At 32.0% G+C, this 20813-nt stretch overlaps 2 protein-coding genes across 2 annotated transcripts; both read right to left on the reverse strand.

Annotated features, from left to right (window-relative positions):
- Window positions 1–2057: 2057 nt before the first annotated feature.
- Window positions 2058–14235, reverse strand: MJE (methyl jasmonate esterase). The gene is given in 3 exon segments (NM_001288482.1): window positions 2058–2519; window positions 2895–3026; window positions 13840–14235. Coding segments are annotated over 3 exon segments (789 nt in total). The 5' UTR covers window positions 14209–14235; the 3' UTR covers window positions 2058–2231.
- Window positions 14236–20261: 6026 nt separating this feature from the next.
- LOC107058568 (zinc finger MYM-type protein 1-like) lies at window positions 20262–20813 on the reverse strand. Its single transcript, XM_015304401.1, has one exon. It carries the CDS (start codon window positions 20811–20813, stop codon window positions 20262–20264), a length of 552 nt encoding a protein of 183 aa, XP_015159887.1.

Genomic DNA, 20813 nt, shown 5'->3' on the forward strand with positions numbered 1-20813 from the left:
TAAACAAAACTCTCTAAACGACTACATTGTGGATGTTATTGTTATTGTGTTAGAAGAACAAACCTATATTTATAGAGTCCTAAAACCTTTCCTACTAGAAAAGAAGTCCTAAAAGGAGATAATAAACCAAATATGAAATAATATTTTATTTTCCTTTCAAGAAAAGTAAAAACATTTATGGTAATGTTTTGTTTTTTCTTTAAGGAAAAATAAATCTTAAATTATGGTAAGAAAATCAGGGCAAAACCCTAACAAATCTCCCCTTTTGGCTGGATTTTCTTGACAAATCTTGATCTGTCTTCTTCATTGCATGATAATCTTGATCTGTCTTCTTCACAAAATCTTCATGTATCACTGCTGCTTACCATGATTTAAAATTGATATGAGTTAAAACTTGGAGCCCTGTGTTAAAAGTGATTAACAGGGTTGAAAGTGGAGCTAATGCGTTAAAAGTAATATGCATGAGTTGAAAGTGAAGCTCATGCGTTAAAAGTAAAGATACATGAGTTAAAAGTGGAGCCCGAGCATTAAAGTTTGCAGGGGTTGAAAGTTGGAGCCCATGCTATAAAATAAGCATAAGTTGAAAATTGCTTTTGTTTTAAAGGATGGAGCAGCAGGATATTGTTGAAAATATATTTGAAAATTTTCTCCACATGTAGTAGCACAAAAATCTTCATTATCATCACGTTGATTACAAATTGATTTGAAACCATCTTGAGCCTAGCTTCAACCTCGGTGAACCTGAGTTATTGAACCATTGGATCGTTGAACCATGTGCTCTGATACCATTTGTTGGGTTCTGAAGGGTGATTGGGCGTCATGCGGAAGCTTACAATTTGCAAATCATATAGTTGATAAATCAGATAACAAAAACTTATACTAGAATATCAAAATATTATTATATCAAAACTAATATAAAAAACATTGAAACTTTAGAGAGAACAAATCTCCCCATAAACAAGACTCTTAAACGACTACATTGTGGATGTTATTGTTATTGTGTTGGAAGAAGCAGACCTATATTTATAGTGTCCTAAAACTTTTCCTACTAGAAAAGGAGTCCTAAAAGGAGAGAATAAACCAAATATAAAATAATATTATATTTTCCTTTCAAGAAAAGTAAAAACATTTATGGTAATGTTTTGTTTTTTCTTTAAGGAAAAATAAATCTTAAATTATGGTAAGAAAATCAGGGCAAAACCCTAACAATAATGTATTAGATTCTGTATAAGTAGTATTATATTTGATAGATAATTGATTAGGATTATGTATAAAATTAATTTGATGTTTTGATATTTGGTAATTTGAAAACCTCATAACTAATATACATATAAGTTATGGGAGAATTTATGTATAATTTTATGCACACAAAAGATGAAATAACTAAATAATCCTATATAACCAATCTCTTACATAAAATAATAAATAAATTTCCACATAACTAATCTTATATCTTACTAATACGCAAACTCTAGTTAAATATCAAACAACACCTAAATTCTCGATATAAATCTAATTAGTTTTTAAAAATTTATTAAATATGTGCAAAATGGAAAAGAAGAACCTAGTTATTATTCTAGAATTTAAAATTCATAAGGGTCGTTTAATAGGATGTATTGAATATGATATCATAATTATACTGAAATTAATAATTATAAAATTAGGTACATTGTGATTAGTTTTCGAAGCATAATTTTTATAGACTATCTAGTTTGTTGTATTAAATGAAGAAAATATATTAATATTAAAACAAAAATAATATTGAGTACGAAGGATTCAAGTAAGAATAATATATCATATTATTAATATCATGATTTACTATTTATAAAAATAAAAAATACTAAAACATTATAACCAACATAATTTTTTTAATATATTAAAATTAATACATATATATTATTTTCTCTAATACTTTGTATTAAACACCTATAATTTTTCTTATATATATTTAATTAGAATTAATGTTTTGTTTTTTCTTTAAGGAAAAATAAATCTTAAATTATGGTAAGAAAATCAGGGCAAAACCCTAACACATAGTACCAAAATCAGAAATTTCATTAAGTGTATCCGAAATTTCATTAAGGATTGATGTTCAAGAGAATATATGTATATACATACGAATGTAATTAAGGATCCATATACTTCAAATTGTTTTTATATCGTATAATTTTTGCACGAAGAATGTTCAACTGACTATATGTGACGACGCCACTGATAAACAAGGTGAAAGATCAATGATACTTTTGTGAAATCATAACAAGACAAGAACAAAGCTCCCTAGGTTTAGAGAACATGACCATGTGGCCTGCATCGTGAATCATCTGGACCTCATTTGGTGGATTATTCTTAATCAACCACCTTTGAAATTGTTCTTCCTTGAGCACTTTGTCCTTGTCACATACAACATAAACACGATGAACACTACCATATTTCTCTTTTGAAAGTGTAGTGTTTGTCAATAGGACTGACTCATCGAACAATGGTACGGGTCTTACCAAATATGTTGCAAGAGTTAAGTCCTGTAGAGTCCCATAGACAACAATTATTGAATTTTATCATAATATTATCAAAAAACAATTGAATTATGGGAAAAGGCTGACTTTGAGAAAAAGACTCATCTATGTCATCTGATAAAAGTTTGGTTATCTATGACATTTCCATATGAGAAAAGGCTTATCCATGCCATTATGAGTAAACTAAAAACTCATTCGATTTCGCAAAATCATTTTGTCCACATGACGAATGATGATTTGACCATCATTAGTTTAATTTAATTTTTTAAATTAGTCAAATTTCCCAAAATATTATCCTAGAAATAATATAAAGTTACGGAAAATAAGTTTATAATTTTTTTGGGTTGAAAAATAGTAAGTTTATAGTTGATACATACTCACCTCAGGAGGGGAGAATTGATAATAGATGGTTGCTAAAACTTTAGGGCCTAAAACGACAGAGGTTGGGCCTTTATCCAGTCCGTTGTTGTACACAAATTCAGTATCCATAGGTGTTTCCACTTGTTGACTATACTGTCAATTTGCAAACAAAATCAATGATTATTGTTAAGTATATTAGCAATATAATAGTAGTAATACATGTACACTCAATTACCTTGGAAATTCATGTTTTTAAACTTTTGATCACTACGTGTCGTATGGACAATTTATTTTAGACCAAAGAGTAAAACTTATTACATATGAAAATTTGTCTATGGCGCAAGCAGAATTAAAAGTATAAGATTATCCACCAATAAAGTTATTTTTATAGATCGCCACGGATTAACAACCTTAAAGATAAGGTTGTTAAGTGTAACGAACTACTCCGACCGTTATTAGTAGACCAATTAATGCTGAAAGAAATTAGTCTAGAATGTTTTTTGGGTAGTGACTTAAGATTTCTAGGCTATGCCAGTCTCAGACAAAATCTGAGCAAGGTGAGGTCTAGAGAAATCCAGGAATGGGTTGGGTGTTATGTCTAAGCTTGATTCATGTTTTCTAGTAGCTAAGACATTAAGGAACCCATAAGACCTTTTGGAAACGAATTGGGGTGAGTAAAATTCCTGGTATCGACTAGGCGTGAAGGGGATAGCTTGGGGTGCCAAGGGTCGAAGGTATGGTGTGAAATGGGCCTTTGGCGGGGAGAGGGGGGGAGAGGCGCTTCCAAGTCTGTGATGTTTGTGCAAGTCGTTATAGAGGGCGTCACACCGCTATACTGGGAATTTAGCAGGCGCAATAGCAGGGGTAAGTCGCTATGGCGACACCGCTAAAACAGGTCGGGATGCTATATCGGGTTAAATCAGAATTTAATGCAGAATAGTCTCAAAACCTCTTATTTTCTACAGCTTTGTTCTTGAGAGAAGGGAGGGTGATTTAAGGCAGTTTCCACCCGTTTTTCCACTTAATAGTTCTCTTGTAAAGGTAAGTTCGTTACTCCCCTAGTTTGTAAATTGATTCTTAAGCCTTAGAATCTAGGGTATTACTCTTGGGGGAAGGTTTTAACTTGATTTAATGGTGGGAAAAGCCCTGATTTGGGTAGAATGATCATGAGTTGGCTTGGGATTAGGATTTGTGTATAATATTGGTATTGTTAGGCCATCATTGTTTGATTGTTGTGTTTTATTATTTATTTAGACCAAGAACGATCCAAGGCATTGATAAAGGGAAAAGCTCGAGTTCTTTAGAGATTCCAAATGCTTGATTCAAGGTAGGTGATGGTTGTGTTTTCACTTTTCAAGTATGTAATGTATGCATGTCTATTGCTTTATAATCTTACTTGTGCGATGCATGTGAAGAAACTTCAGGCTAATGTGAAATGAACTATGTTGATGATCTCATGCAATGAATTTGTTATTTACTTATAGGTAGAAGAATGGTTGTTCATTGTGATTATGGTTGTATGTGCTTTCTTGTGAATGATGGTTGGCTTGGGTACCACGCCAGTACAAATAGTAATGGTTGTCTCCAATACCACTCCTGCGTGAATCATTTATGGTTGGCCCGAATACTGCACCAGTACACTAACAGTTTGTGTGTGAATTCCATGAGAGAACCAAATTTACATGTTGGTTCCATGAGTAAACCAGTTTTACTTTTTCATAATGTGATTATGACATGTTGGTCCATGAGAGGATCGGGTATATGTATTTTTGTGATCATGTGGGGCATTTTTCATACATTGGTTGATAAGGATATTGTGACTTGGAGTCTGTTTCATGTTCCGATTCCTTTGTCAATCTTTTTGGACACACATTTTAGACTATTAGGCTAATGTTTTCTAGTTTTCGGGGTTGTATCCCCACTAGTGATTATTTAGAGTTTTGGTGCTATTACATTCAGATTCTAGGGCTTATATATTAGGATGATTTATTGAGTTTATGTGAGCTCAATACTTTATTTACATTTAAATGATTTCTTAGTATTTTATATAGTAACTTGGTTTTGTAAATAGTTAGATGAGTTAGGTTGGGTTACAATTGGTTCTCCCACTAGAGGATTTGTATGGGTGCCACTCACGGTGGGTCGGGATCGCGACATGAAGTTGTGTATTAAGTACTTTACATATTGAATACGCTGACATTATTGTAATATTATTTGTCACTATCAATGTTGTTGCGGTAATGAAGTTTTGATGATTTCATAAATACAAGTTGAAACATGGTAGTCAGCATGGTCCACAGGAACAATGAACTAAGCTGGAAAAATTCAAGAACATGAGAATAAAATGAGTAAAGACAAGTGTGCAGGGATGACAGTGTGGATAGTGTTATTTATGAGATAAATCGCAAGTAGTCTGAGAGAGGAGTTGGAGTTCAATAACGAAAAATAGGTTTGACTAAAGGAGGAGTCAAACTCAAAGAAGAACTCAAAGACAACAGGAGGTCGAGTTATAGAAGAACTGGCTTCTGACAAGGAGTCTGCTTGAAGTGAAACATTGTGATAGTTGTGTTTGGATAGAGGAAAAGAGTCACTAAAGACTTAAAAACTTATATAGCAAAAAGGTAATTGGCATATTGACTTTTCTGAAGTGTAGCTGAACTTTGAAGTAACACTTCAAAGAACTAGGCCCTAATACAGAATTTATGTTCTATGAAGGTTTTAGTAAGTTATAGCCTGAAATAGGATCATATTCTTCAAGTTGAGGGCAACTCAAAGACTTGGGAACACACGACTTGGAGGTTTGTGCTAGCATGGGGCTTAATTGAATATTCTATAGATTACATAACTTTGTAATCATATTTGTTGAAGCTCATTATTGTAGTGAAGTTTGGGAGTAAATCCTGTTGTGGAACAAGTCACATGTTTACACCATTTTGAGTGGTGTTTCCATGTTAAGTATTGTGTTATTAGTTTACTGTCCTTACCTTATAATTGAAACATGTTAGGCAACTTGTTCACCTAGGTAAGAGCATAGATAAGTAAGATAACTCTAGGTCATGTAAAATATCAATTGATATTAGAGCAGGTTTTCTTATAAAGGCTAACACCTAATATATGATCACGATGAATTTTGTATTACCTATCGGTCATAGCGAAGGACAATTAACCATCAGACCACCAGTGTTCAATATAATACTTTGGGTTGTGAAAGGCACACTTTAGAGGACTTTATTCAAGCTATAGATTATGAACTATGGGCCAGAATAGCTACAAGACCAATCATCTCGATAAAAGCTATGGAAGAAGGTCAAGTTACAAAGGTAAGGGTTGACTTCAGTGTTGAAGATCTAATGGCTCTCAGGAAGAATGTGAATTCCAAAAATGTTCTTGTGTATGTCTTAGGACCTGATGAGTAAAACAAGATCCCAAACTTTACCACTGCTAAAAAGATATGGGACACACTAATAAATGCTCATGAAGGAACAAATCAAGTCAGGAAATTCAGAGTGGCCATGTTGTTCACTGATTATGAAACCTTCAAGATGAAGGAAAACAAACCACTTGTAGAGATTATTACTATACTAATACTCTAATCAATTTGTTTTCATCCCTTGACAAAGTTTTGAGGGTTCTTCCAAAGGTAGAATGGGATGTCAAAATTACTGTCATTAGGAAAGATAAAGATATCTCCATCATGACATTTGATGAACTATTAGGAAACCTCAGAACTTATGAGATGAATATGAATGATTTGATAAAAGAGAAAATATTTCATAATAAGTCACTAGCCATGAAAGTATCTGATGGTGAAATCTGATCTAGATGAACAACAAATGACATTCCTGGCAAAAAAAATTAAGAAGTTCTTTTTAAATGGGAAAGGGGAATGACAAGAAGGAAACATGTAACAAGTAGTAGGAAAATGAAAAATCTTAAACCAGATATACAAGTGTGTAAGACTGATGATCATGTATGGAAATGTCCTCAATGGTATGTTGAATGAAGGAAAGAAAGAGCTGAAAATGAATTAAAAGGAAAGGCTGCAAAATAAAAGAAAAAGAAGAATGTGCTATGATTGCTGCTTGAGGATTAGGAACTGAAGAATCTGATGAAGAAGTAGATGAGACTACTCTCATGGCAGTAAGAGACTCCGGCCATGAAAAAGAAGAAGAATGTGAAAAACTATAGGTAAATATTCTGGAGTTAAAAGAAAAATTAAACCTTTTTTTAAAGAAAAAATTAATGTGCTTAATGAAAGGCTTAGTTCATTATTTTCAAGAATAACCTGTGAAGAGACCAACTGTTCAACGTTTTTGTAGATCAAAAAACTGAGTGCATGGAACTCAAAAACTATAAAACTGTAACTGAAGAAGAAAATTGTTCTTTAAAGATATAGATTGGTAAACTTGATTCATCAAACTTGAATTTGAAATATGTAATTCTTAAGTTATCCATTATTAAAAGAGGAAAATAAGTGATACTGAGATGAGGTTAGCAGATGCTCTGAAAGAGTACAACATTGATTTTTTTCTGTGAGAAAGCCAAAGTTAAAAAAAAAAATTAAGAGTGTTTAGGCTAAAAATGGATCTTGAAAAATCTAATCGATGGACACACTCATCCAAAAATTTTAACCATATAAGTGAAAGAATTCATAATGAGAAAGCTAATATAGATTTTCATAGAGAAAGTGCTATTACAGAAGACTTATGCTACATTAGTGGCAAACTTGGACACCTAACTACTGAATGTCCAGTCACTAACAAATCTAGAAATAAGATATCTGGATTAGTTGGTAAAATCAACTTCAATACAGGTCAAAGAAACAGGTACAACAACTTGTTGCCAATTTGGAAAAAAGAAATCTTATTCACCCCTCTAATCATCGAAAAAGACCCAAGCTAGTCTGGGTTCCTAAGACTTAACCTTTGAAATTGTTTTACAGGTAAAAGTGAAAGAAGCAAGCATTGGTACATAGACAGTGCTTGTTCGAGGCATAAGGCTGGTGACAAACACAAATTCCTTTCACTTACTGCATTTAAAAGAGTTAGTGTTTCATTCGGAGATGGAAGAAAGGTATAGTTGTAGGAGTTGGGAAGAGTGGATAATCTGAATCAAAAGCATTGGAAGAAATATATCATGTAGATATACTAAATCATAATTGTGGAACATCTCTCAGTTATAAGACAAAGGTAATAAGACAAGTTATACTTCAGATGAGTGCACAGTTCAAACGATGTAGACAAAGGAGACTGTTCTAACAATAAAAAGATACAAAAATATGTATAAATGTGATATCATGGGAATGCCTGGAACAAATCTTAAATGTTTTAGTGCAATTGCTAATGACTCCTCACTATGACACAAAATACTTGGTCATGCTAGTCTTAAACAATTGAACAAATTGCTATCAAAGGATATGGTTATAGGCTTGCCTAAACTAAGTTCAAAGATGAAAAAGTTTGTGCTGCATGTGTAAGAGGAAAGCAAGTGATATCATCTTTCAAGCCAAAGAATTAGGTTAGTACAACCTAGTGTCTCACACTGGGTCATATGGATTTTTATGGACCCATGGGAGTAAATGGCAGAGGAGGGAATATGTATGTTTTCATCCTTGTTGACGATTTCTCCCATTTTAATTGGACAGTGTTTTTGGCTTCTAAAGACAATTCCTTTGATGTTTTCTTTGATTTCCATAAGATCTGGCCGTAGAACAAAATTTGAAATTGCTAAATTCTTAAAATTTTGTTCAATAAATCATAATTTTTCTGCTCCAGAACACCTCATCTAAATGGAGTAGTTGAGAGGGAAAATGGGACTTTAGAAGACATGGCTATAAAAATGATGACGGCTAGTAATCTTGCAAAAATATTTTGGGCCAAGGCCATGAGCACTGCTTGTTATATTGTGTAAAGATGCATGTCTCGATCAATCATAGAACACTCCCTATGAATTACTCAAAGGTAGAAAGCCTAATATCTCTCATTTAAAGACATTTCATTGCAGATGTATTATACATTACAATGGGAAAGATAATTTGAGTAAATTTGATGCAAGAAGTGATGAGGGAATCTCCTAGGGTACTCACCACATAGTAAAGCCTATAGGGTACTAAAAAAAATTAACCAGCTGTTTTGAAGAAAGTATACATTTTATTTTTTATGAAAATAATAAACATAATTGAGACTAACATGAAGGACATTAATAATACTGAGGAGCATACTCAGGAACAGGTTACACTACATTGTCGACAAGTCAAAATAGTTGAGAGCACACAAATAGAGGGAGTAATAGATCAAGAAATTTCTACTATCTTGCACTATCCAGTGTTGATATCGATGGAACTTCTCAAGGATTGGCGTGCCACCCAGAGAACAAAACTGGTTTGTGGTGCCACGGCAGGAGGGCAACTTTAGAAGGCTGATGTTGCGGGTTTGAATCCTATTTGTACCTATTTATTTGAGAAATTTGCTGCAGACATTTTTTAAGAAAAAAAAGGCTCCAAGCACGTTTTTTTAAGGAAAAACAGCTGGCACATTTTATTTTTTTTATATAATTGTTATTGACTTTAATTACATTATTACTCCTTTGACTTTCTTTTATTTGATTAAATACAAATAAAAGTGTTCTCTTTCTCTTCAACTATTTCCAAACCCTTCTTCCTCCAAGTTTCAACTTCTCCAAAATTTTCATTGTCCCATTCCAAACCCAAATCACTTGTTGTCGTTGCCGCCCGCCGCTCGTCTTAGCATTCTGTCCAGCGGCTAAGCCTCATTTGGGTGCTATTGTTTTCACTTTTCTCCATCCATCCACAACTTTTTATAGATTGTAAGTTTGCAATTCTATTTTTGTAAGATTTTTTTTATTTCTATTTCTTGAGTTCTTTTAAGTTTTAATCAGTGATGATTGATTTCATATTAGACAAGAGTTTTGATTTTACTTTGATATTCTAAATTTCTAATGAACATTGTAAGATATTATTGGTTAAAAATTGTGTGATATGAACCATATTAATTTGAATTAACTATGACTTACCCTATTAAATTTGAATTAATTGTGAGTTGAATTGAATTTTAATTTTTGTAGGAAAGTGTTCTAGTTTTGTGAATTGAGATGGAGAAGTTTCTTGTGAAATTTAACCATTCTCAAGCAAGTTCTAGTACGAATGTCAATCCTTCTAGTCTTATAGATGACCTTAATTTAGATTCACTTGAAGCCGATCCAGGAAAAAGAGTACCAATTGCTCACTATAACCCTCAAATAAAGGATGAAGTGAGGAAACATTATATTCAAAAAGGGCCGTGTCAACCAAAAATGGATTCATATCCTCCAACTGAAATTGGAAAAAGAATGCGTCAATTTTGTAAAATTTGGTTTGAAGGTCCATATTCTAAATGGTTGGAGTATAGCGTGGAGAAAGATTCTGTCTATTGTCTATGTTGTTATTTATTCAAAGATGATTTTTTCCATGGAAGTACAATGAGTTTTACACAAAAAACGGGTTTTAGGAGTTGGAATAGGGCACTTGAAATATTCCATAAACATGTGGAGATGTTAATAGTATTCATGACATATGTTTCAACAAGATGCTAGATTTGTCAAATCATCATCAATCAATTCAAGTTGTTCTTGATAAGCATTCTCAAAAGTTAAAAAATGAGTATCGAATGCGTTTGGAAGCCTCAATTGATGTGTCAAGACTTCTTTTGCAATATGGATTATCTTTTCGAGGTCACGATGAAAGTGAATCTTCAATTAATCAAGGCTTCTTTCTAGGATTTTTGCGATGGCATGGGGACAAACATTCGGATGTGGGAAAAGTGATATTAGAAAATGCCCCACAAAATGATACTTTGACTTGTCCTATGATTCAAAAAGATATTGCCAATGTTTGTGCAAAAGAAACATTGAAAGCAATAATTGGGGACTTGAATGGAGATTACTTTGGTATATTAGTTGATGAGTCAAAAGACATCTCTCACAAAGAACAAATGGCTCTTGTTTTGCATTTTGTTAATAAGAATGGTGAAGTAGTTGAACGATTTATTGGTCTTGTCCATGTTAGTGATACATCGGCATGTTCATTGAAGAAAACAATTTATTCTTTGTTTTCTGTTCACTCACTAAGTCCATCCAAAATATGTGAACAAGGTTATGATGGGGCTAGTAATATGAAAAGAGAGATAAATGAGCTCAAAACTTTGATTATGAAAGATAGTCCATCGGCATATTACATTCATTGTTTTCCTCATCAATTGCATCTAACACTAGTGGCTATTGCTAAAAAACATTTGGATGTTGAAGACTTTTTTGATCATATTAGTAATGTGTTGAATGTTGTTGGAGGATCTTTCAAGCATAGAGACTTACTTCGTGATCACCAAGCCAAAAAGTTAGAGAAATCATTTGAATCCAGTGAAGTTCAAAAAGGCCAAGGATTACATCAAGAATGTGGGCTTCAAAGACCAGGTGATACTCGTTGGGGATCACATTTCAAAACTTTAGATAATTTTGTTGTTATTTTCTCATCTACTGTTCATGTTCTTGAAGTGATTGAACTTGAAGGCTCCACATCAAGTGATAGAAATCAAGCGGAGTATCTTTTGACAAAGATTAACACATTTAAATTTATTTTTGTACTTCACTTGATGTTGAAAGTGTTAGCAATGTCAAATGAGTTGAGTAAGATTTTACAAAAAAAATGATCAAGATATTGTTAATGCCGTGGGGTTTCTTAATATTACAAAGAAAAGATTGCAAGATATGAGGGAAAATGGATGGGAATCTTTGTTGGATGATGTTTCCTCATTTTGTGATGTGTATGATATTTTGATTTCCCAAGTTGGATGAGTCTTATTTTCCCGGAAAGTCAAAACGTAAGTCTTCGGGTGTTAGTTATGCGCACCACTTGCGTGTTGAAGTCTTTTTGTTGTCATTGATGTGCAACTTCAAGAGCTTAATGACCGTTTTGATGTAGTGAGTAGTGATTTACTTCTTTGGATGGGTAGCTTGAATCTGGTCAATTCTTTCTCTAATTTTGACAAAGGTAAAATCATGACTTTAGCAAAGTATAATCCAAGTGAGTTTGATTATGGAAAAATTCGAGATTTGAGCTACCAACTCAATACTTTCATTATTCATATACGAAGTGGTAATCCCAAGTTCTCTAACTTGCAAGGAATTCGTGATTTGGCGAAGGCATTGGTTGAAGCAAATCTTGCGGAGACTTATTCACTTGTTTATTTACTTGTAAAGTTGACTTTGATTTTACCTGTTGCTACGACAACTGTGGAGAGAGCATTTTCGTCAATTAAGCACATAAAAATGAAGTGCGGAATAGTATTGGTAATCAATATTTAAATGATTGTCTAGTGTGTTACATAGAGCGTGATGTATTTATAAATGTTAGTAATGATGTAATTATCGATCGTTTTCAGAAATATGAAAACTCATCTAGGACAATTGTAAATGAATATTTATAATATTAGTAATATTATTGAAAGTTTTAAATTTGTTAACTTCATGCTTTTAGTGTGGAGTGTGGATTTGTAATATCTTATTATTTATATTTTATTGATTGATTTATGATATATATCGAAAAGACGAATAATTTAATCAAATATAAAATTAATTTAATCGATAAGTCTATTTGGCACCCACAGACTCTAAATCCTGGATCTGCCATTGGTCAAGGATGCACAAATAACGAATAATATGTCAACATCAAAAGGGGGGAATTTTTTGGTGTAATGAAGTTAAGATGATTTGATAAATACAATTTAAAACATGTTAGTCAGCATGTTCCAGAAGAATAATGAACTAAGCTGGAAAAATCCAAGAACAGGCAAACAAAGTGAGTAAGGACAAGTGTGCAGGAATCACTGAGTGGATAATGTTAATTACAAGATAAAGCGCAAGAAGTCTGAGTGAAGAGTTGAAGTTCAATAACAACACCGATGAAGAAAGAAGCTTGTCGTTTGATGAAAGGAGGAGTTCAACTCAAAGACAACAGAGGTCGAGTTGTAGAAGAAGTGGCTTCTGGCAAGGAGTCTGGTTGATGTGAAATGCTATGATAGATGTGTTTAAATAGAGGAAAAGACACATTGAAGACTTAATCACTTACATAGCAAAAAGGCAATTGGCATATTGAGTTTTTTGAAGTGCAGCTGAACTTTGAAGTAACACTTTGAAGAACCAAGTCCTGCTATATAATTTATGTTCTAAGAAGTATATCTTTGTGTTTGTGTCTTGATGTATTGATAGTTCAGTAAGTTATAAACTAAAATAGGATCATAGTCTTCAAGTTGAGGGCAACTCGAAGACTTGGGAGCACAAGCCTCGGAGGTTTGTGCTAGATAGTGCTTAATTGATAATTTCGTACATTCCATAGGTTTGTAATCCTGTTTGTTGAGGCTCATTGTTCTATTGAAGTTGGGGAGTAAATTGGGTTGTGGAACAAGTCGTGGTTTTTTATACCTTTTAAGCCGAGTGTTTCCACGTTAAGTAATGTGTTTTTTACTTTACTGTTTTTACCTTATAATTGAAACACATCAAGCAACTTGTTCAGTTAGATAAAAGCATAGATAAGTAAGATAATTCTGTAGAATATTCAATGTGTTTATATGTTCAATTCTTATTCAATTTATGTCCCTGGTTTTTGTGTCTTATTGTTATATAGGATTATAGGTGCTTCTATTATATAGAGTGATCTACAAAAATAACCTTTATGCACAGTTATAGAAGTCTGTTTATATAAAGTAGACCAACATGTGACTTGAAAAATAAAAGCAGGATAGCTACGAAACTTTTCGATAAACCCAATTTAATTCGTCGCTAAATAGATCCTACTTTCATATAATCCATTGTTATTTCATAGCTAAATGAGATTAGTATGAAATTTTATCAGTCATTAATTCCTTATTTCTAGTACTAGTGTTAGACTATAGAAATTAAATTCATATGAGCAAACCTGTTGGGTAACGGCTACAAGATTGAGGTCAGGACCAGGCATAGAAGCTGAGACAAACACAGCCACAGCAATCTTGTGAGGGAACTTTTCCATGGCAAGAGATATGTTGATGCCACCCATGCTGTGTCCCACTAAAACAACTCTTTCTTGTTGTGGCAAAGAATTCATAAATTCCATCAATGGTTCATTGTAATCAGCCATTGAATTGAGATCTTCAACATGTTTTGGATTAATTCCAGAGGCAGCCATGTCAAGAACACTAACTTTGTGTCCTTCACTTCTTAGAATTGTCACAACTTTGTACCAACACCATGCACCATGACAAGCTCCATGAACTAGTACAAAGTGATTTTTATTACCCTTCTCCATTTTCCCTCTTTTTCTTCAAGAATTGTGTATATGACACTTTACTAACTATTGAGAGGAATTTATAGTGGAAGAAAATTATTTTACTTAGCTATAAATTATTTAGAAGGAATAGTTGCTCTTTTAGTCCCTTGATTCTTTATGAATGTTGACTTTGGTCCTTTGTGATACTCCAATATTCGGATTTAACCTTGAATTGACGCGTGTTATATTGGTCACTTTACAAATAAATTATGTTACATTTTGATTATTTCTAGAACAATGTTATACTCAAATATAGTGCGATGAACTATACAAATTTAATATAACACTTAAATAATTATAATATTATATTTGTCTTAATTTATGTGATTATATTTCTGGACCATGTGTTTTTTAAATATATTAAATTAAAATTAATTATTATGCCTTAAAATAATTGTTATGTAAATTATTTTTGAATACATTAAAAATTACTTATGTTCAAAATTTATATCGAAATTTAAATGTGTTAGCCCTTCTACTTCAAAATTTATATCGAAATTATTTCTATTTATTGTTATCCATATTTTGGCAATCACATCAATTTGAAAAAAAAATGGATGACACGACATGTTTGGCAAGAAATCAATATTTTGATGTGCACGTCCATTTTCTGTCCAACGATTATAATCCATTCATTATTGGTCCCTAAGAAACAGATACGTTGTCTCTTACCGTTGATTTCTCAAACATCATTTCATTCACAGATTTTTCGTCACATGGCAATAATCTACATTCAAGGTTAGGTCTCTTTCTCTATACTTGGGGCACAATAGTTCAAATTATTTTACGTTATTCGTCTCAATTTAAGTATTTTAGTTTGATCGAATACAAAGTTTATTATAATAATATTATTGCATTGAATTTAGTGAGTTGGTATGATGTTATTGAAATAGTGTTGACATGTTGCAGTGCTTGAAATTTTAAGAAGATGCAATTTGATTGTTTTATAAACACGCAACAATGGATTTTGTGGAAAAGGTTTGACCATTTGAGAGACTTCAAAATATTGAATAATAAGAGAATAAAAATAATGAAAGGGCAATAGAAAAAAAGAAGTAAATATAGGAATATAATATGCATTCATGTTAATAGTCAAAATATAAATGAGGCAACAAAATATATAATTACACAAGTGTAACACCTTGAATATTTCAAAGCTAAGTCCCAAATCATTCTTCATTTGCATGTAAGTTTGTATCGTGTGATTCTTAAACTGCTCTTAGGTGTTAAGATCAATTCTTTAGTGTGAGAATGAATTCGGATATGAATTAAGGTCACTAGAATCCCCTAGCACAAAGTTGAGTTGAAAATTTCCTTATCGATTAAGTTTTGATATAAAATTCTACTTAGGTGAACTTCAAACGATCATATCTTTCGGAACATAACAAATTAGGTGGCTCAAAACATATCAAATTAAAGATATATGAGTTATCTTTCCAATGCCACCAAGTTTGCCTTATTTCGAGTTTGCAGTAAAAAGTTATAACCATTTTAGCTGAGACTATCACAACAGAGCTTTTTGAGTAAGTGACCTATGAATCACTTCTACGGGCCGTAGAAGTTTCTAAGATCCATACTTTTCACACGTGGAAAAAGTACTAGGAGTCAAAATTTTGGGTTTAATTCTTATGGATCCATCTACGGGTCGTAGGAACTTCTACGGGTCATAGTTAGGACCCATAGAATGAACTTCTCAGCCTTAAAATTTCATTATCAATTTCACAGATGGGATCTAGGGTTCGTAGATAAAACAACGAACGGTAGATGGACCCTGGAAGGTTTTCAATAGCTTTTTTAAGAGGGGTAATTTAGTCTTTTCCCACCCCGCTATGACTAAACCCCAATGTTCTTACACCTAAAAAAGGTTCTAAACAGTATTAGTCAACCCTATTAGTCTCATTAACTCTTTCAAGTCTTAGAACAAGTATCCAAGAGGTGAAAGCTAGGTTTTTCAATCCTTCTTCTAGTTTTGTAAAGAACTTTGTTCTTCTAGGTATGTAAGGCTATTTATAGTGATGGACTAAGTTCGTCATCACCACCTACATCTAAGTTCATTCATTAAAAGGTTATGTTCAGAGTTTTATCTGTAGTCTCTTGAAATCTAAATTCAATTGTGTTTCTTATTCTAAGTTTTGATTCCTTAACCGTTGAGATTTTGAATTCTATTATGCATATTGAATTCTAAAATTCATTGTTCATGCTTCTTATCACATGAACCCAATTGTTTATAAAAGTCATGTTTATAGAGATTTTTATATGAAATTTCTTATACGTTGATTTTGGACCGGAAAGGTGAGTCCAGAAGTATACGTTTTAAATACATGTTTTGAAAGGAGCTTTTATAGAAAGAATAAAATGATATCATATGTAATATGTAACGTTTGAGAAAGAGAAAGAGTATACTTGATTTTTTGAAAGGTACTTCAGTAAAGTAAAGTGAAATTAAAGTAAAGAAAGTTCTTTGAGAATATTGATATTGATTATTTTGGGAGTAGTATCGAGCACCAAATCGAGTATGTCATGACCCAAAGTATACCCAGATGTGACATGTCGTATAAGACCCCGATAGACCCTAAAAAAGCCGCTTGACATACATCCAACACAATATAATAGACAAAAGTAGAAAGTCTCATATTATTTAAGAGTTTGACATAAAAGCGAAAGTCGAACATAGTCTCGACAAGCCAATCTAATACATCAAAAGAAGTGGCCGGGACGTAACCTGTAAAACACGTACAATGTCTGAAACTAAAAACATAAGAAAAGTAAGTAAATGTGACATGGTCCTCAGAACATGAGGACTCACCAAATTTTCAAATGTAGCAAATCCGAATCTAGCCACAAGTGGGAGGAGAGGAAGCGTCACACCCTACATTATTAGACAACGTAGGCACAAGTATGCATTAGTACATGGAATGTACTAAGTATGAGGGATATGCATAAACATGAAAACATGATCATAAAGGGACATAATAGGAAAACATGATATGCATAACCAAGATAAACATAGTAAAACATTTAAAGAAGAATCATTAGACATGAACATGGTTAATGACTCTTAAAATCACAAGGAAAACTCTATAAAAACCATTGAAAGCAACATAGTTTATTTTGTGAGATAGTAGCAGTGGCGGATCCAGGATTTAGAGTCTGTGGGTGCCAAATAAACTTATTGATTAAATTAATTTTATATTTGATTAAATTATTCGTCTTTTCGATATATATCATAAATCAATCAATCAATAAAATATAAATAATAAGATATTACAAATCCACACTCCACACTAAAAGCATGAAGTTAACAAATTTAAAACTTTCAATAATATTACTAATATTATAAATATTCATCATTCATTTACAATTGTCCTCGGCGAGTTTTCATATTCTGAAAACGATCGATAATGACATCATTACTAACATTTATAAATACATCACGCTCTATGTAACACAAAGTCAATTCCCTAAATGGTCACCCAAGTTTGGGGAATTGCCTTGAAATATCATTTATGTTTCACTTAGAACCAAAATATCATCCAACTATCACTATTTTCCTCCAAATATACTTAACACTTTAAAAACTTTACTCTCTCCTAGTTGTCATGCCATGTTATTAAAGTCTTTTTTTTAAAAATAATAGACTTATTTAATTCATCAAACTCATTTAATTATCATCAATTTTGAATACTTATAAACACATATGTTCAAATAAAAATATTGGTATACAAATCACTCATAAATGTTAACTTACATCAATTAATCATAAATTGTATAATGAATCAATAACATTAAATGTCAATTAACTATTACTATAGAATTAATTGTGTACTTTGAAATTCATGCTTACAATATTTCTTTAAAAAAAATAAATAGAAAGTGAATAATATTATTATTAATTTTTTTCCCAAAAAAAAATACTAAATGCCTCAAAAGTCTCCTCCTATTCTAGTTGATATGACATGCCATTAAATCACCATTTTTTTAAGGTCAAACACATATGCAGACCCTTAAACTTATTTAATTCATTACATTTATGCCTCTACAAAATAAATATATAAATTACGTGAAAATTTATGCAGATTATAAAAAAATACTTTTAATATATCTAATTCCTTCATATTTTTCTACAAAACAAAATTCAGTGAATTTTTTTGTGTGCAATTGTTACCTGAGAATTTTTTAAATCTCTTTGAAAATTTTAAGTAATTTTTTCATAAAAGTATTCAAATAAAATTGTAAGGTTGATAAAATAGTTGGTAAAAAGGAGAAATTTATTATTTAACTTTTATTTTTAATTTAATTTTCATCAGTGATTTTTATATCAATATTTTTTGAATATATGTGTTTATAAGTATTAAAAATTGATGACATTATAGTAAGTTTTAAAAAACCTATTCTTCATAGCATAAAAAATAAAAAGTTAATTATGATAAAAGATTTTTAAGTATGAATTTTCTTCTCAATAAACTAATATATGTAATTAAAAAATAGTAAGATCATTGTTTTAGTTAATTGAGTTTAATGAATTAAATAAATCTATTATTTTTTAAAAAGGCTTCAATGACATGGCATGTCAAGTAGGAGAGAGTGGGGCTTTTGAAGTGGTAAGTATATTTGGAGGAAAATAGTGATAGTTGAGTGATATTTTGGTCCTAAATAAAACATAAATGATATTTCAAGGCAATTCTCTAAACTTGGGTGACCATTTAGGGAATTGACTCTATCTAACTTTGTTACAGATGAGGAAGTTAATACTATGTGGCTTATCCTTATTTTCCAGTCTGTTGACAGGTTGGGAGCATGCATTTTGCTGTAACTTGAATTGAGAGAAAGCCTTAGAATTTACTTTTACATTCAATATTTCACATGCAATATAGCACTGTCTATTAATTGATTTATTTTTTTCTTTTTTGTTGTATTTCTCTTTTTATTTGAATTACTTGTCGATTCACCTATTTCAAGGAGAATTCATAATTTAAAATTTATAGATTTTTATATTAACTTTCAGTTAATATTATAATAATAATTAAATTCACCACCAATAGTATGAAATATTTAAATCGAATTTTTCCCTCATCAAACTCACTTGGATAACACTTTGCTAAAGTCATTGTATATGAATAATGAAAGTATCGAGTTGGTAGCTCAAATATCGAATTTTTCCCTCATCAAACTCACTTGGATAACACTTTGCTAAAGTCATGATTTTGCCTTTGTCAAAATTGGAGAAAGAATTGACCGGATTCAAGCTACCCATCCAAAGAAGTAAATCACTACTCACTACATCAAAACGGTCATTAAGCTCTTGAAGTTGCACATCAATGACAACAAAAAAGACTTCAACACGCAACTGGTGCGCATAACTAACACCCGAAGACTTATGTTTTGACTTTCCGGGGAAGTAAGACTCATCCTGAGAATCAAGATATCATGCACATCACAAAATGAGGAAACATCATCCAACAAAGATTCCCATCCATTTTCCCTCATATCTTGCAATCTTTTCTTTGTAATATTAAGAAACTCCACGGCATTAACAATATCTTGATCTTTTTTTTGTAAAATCTTACTCAACTCATTTGACATTGTCAACACTTTCAACATCAAGTGAAGCACAAAAATAAATTTTAAATGTTTTTAATCTTTGTCAAAAGATACTCCGCTTGATTTCTATCACTTGATGTGGACCCTTCAAGTTCAATCACTTCAAGAACATGAACAGTAGATGAGAAAATAATAATAAAGTTATCAAAAGTTTTGAAATGTGATCCCCAACGAGTATCACCTGGTCTTTGAAGCCCACATTCTTGATGTAATCCTTGGCCTTTTTGAACTTCACTGGATTCAAATAATTTCTCTAACTTTTTGGCTTGGTGATCACGAAGTAAGTCTCTACGCTTGAAAGATGCTCCAACAACATTCAACACATTACTAACATGATAAAAAAAGTCTTCAACATCCAAATGATTTTAGCAATAGCCACTAGTGTTAGTTGCAATTGATGAGCAAAACAATGAATGTAATATGCCGATGGACTATCTTTCATAATCAAAAGTTTTGAGCCCATTTATATCTCCTTTCATATTACTAGCCCCATCATAACCTTGTCCACGTATTTTGGATGGACTTAGTGAGTGAACAGAAAGCAAAGAATAAATTGCTTTCTTCAATGAACATGCCGATGTATCACTAACATGGACAAGATCGATAAATCGTTCAACTACTTCACCATTCTTATTAACAAAACGCAAAACAAGAGCCATTTGTTCTTTGTGAGAGATGTCTTTTGACTCATCAACTAATATACCAAAGTAATCTCTATTCAAGTCCCCAATTATTGCTTTCAATGTTTTTTTTGCACAAGCATTGTCAATATCTTTTTGAATCATAGGACAAGTCAAAGTATCATTTTGTGGGGCATTTTCTAATATCACTTTTCCCACATCCAGATGTTTGTCCCCATGCCATCGCAAAAAACCTAGAAAGAAGCCTTGATTAATTGAAGATTCACTTTCATCGTGACCTCGAAAAGGTAATCCATATTGCAAAAGAAGTCTTGACACATCAATCGAGGCTTCCAAACGCAT

Source organism: Solanum tuberosum, unplaced genomic scaffold (assembly GCF_000226075.1).
Source record: "Solanum tuberosum cultivar DM 1-3 516 R44 unplaced genomic scaffold, SolTub_3.0 scf00548, whole genome shotgun sequence".
In the NCBI taxonomy this organism is placed as follows: domain Eukaryota; kingdom Viridiplantae; phylum Streptophyta; class Magnoliopsida; order Solanales; family Solanaceae; genus Solanum; species Solanum tuberosum.

Bases quoted from the DNA above. Each gene is read 5' to 3' on its own strand.
- LOC107058568 (XM_015304401.1), bottom strand. From the start codon at position 20,813: ATGCGTTTGGAAGCCTCGATTGATGTGTCAAGACTTCTTTTGCAATAT.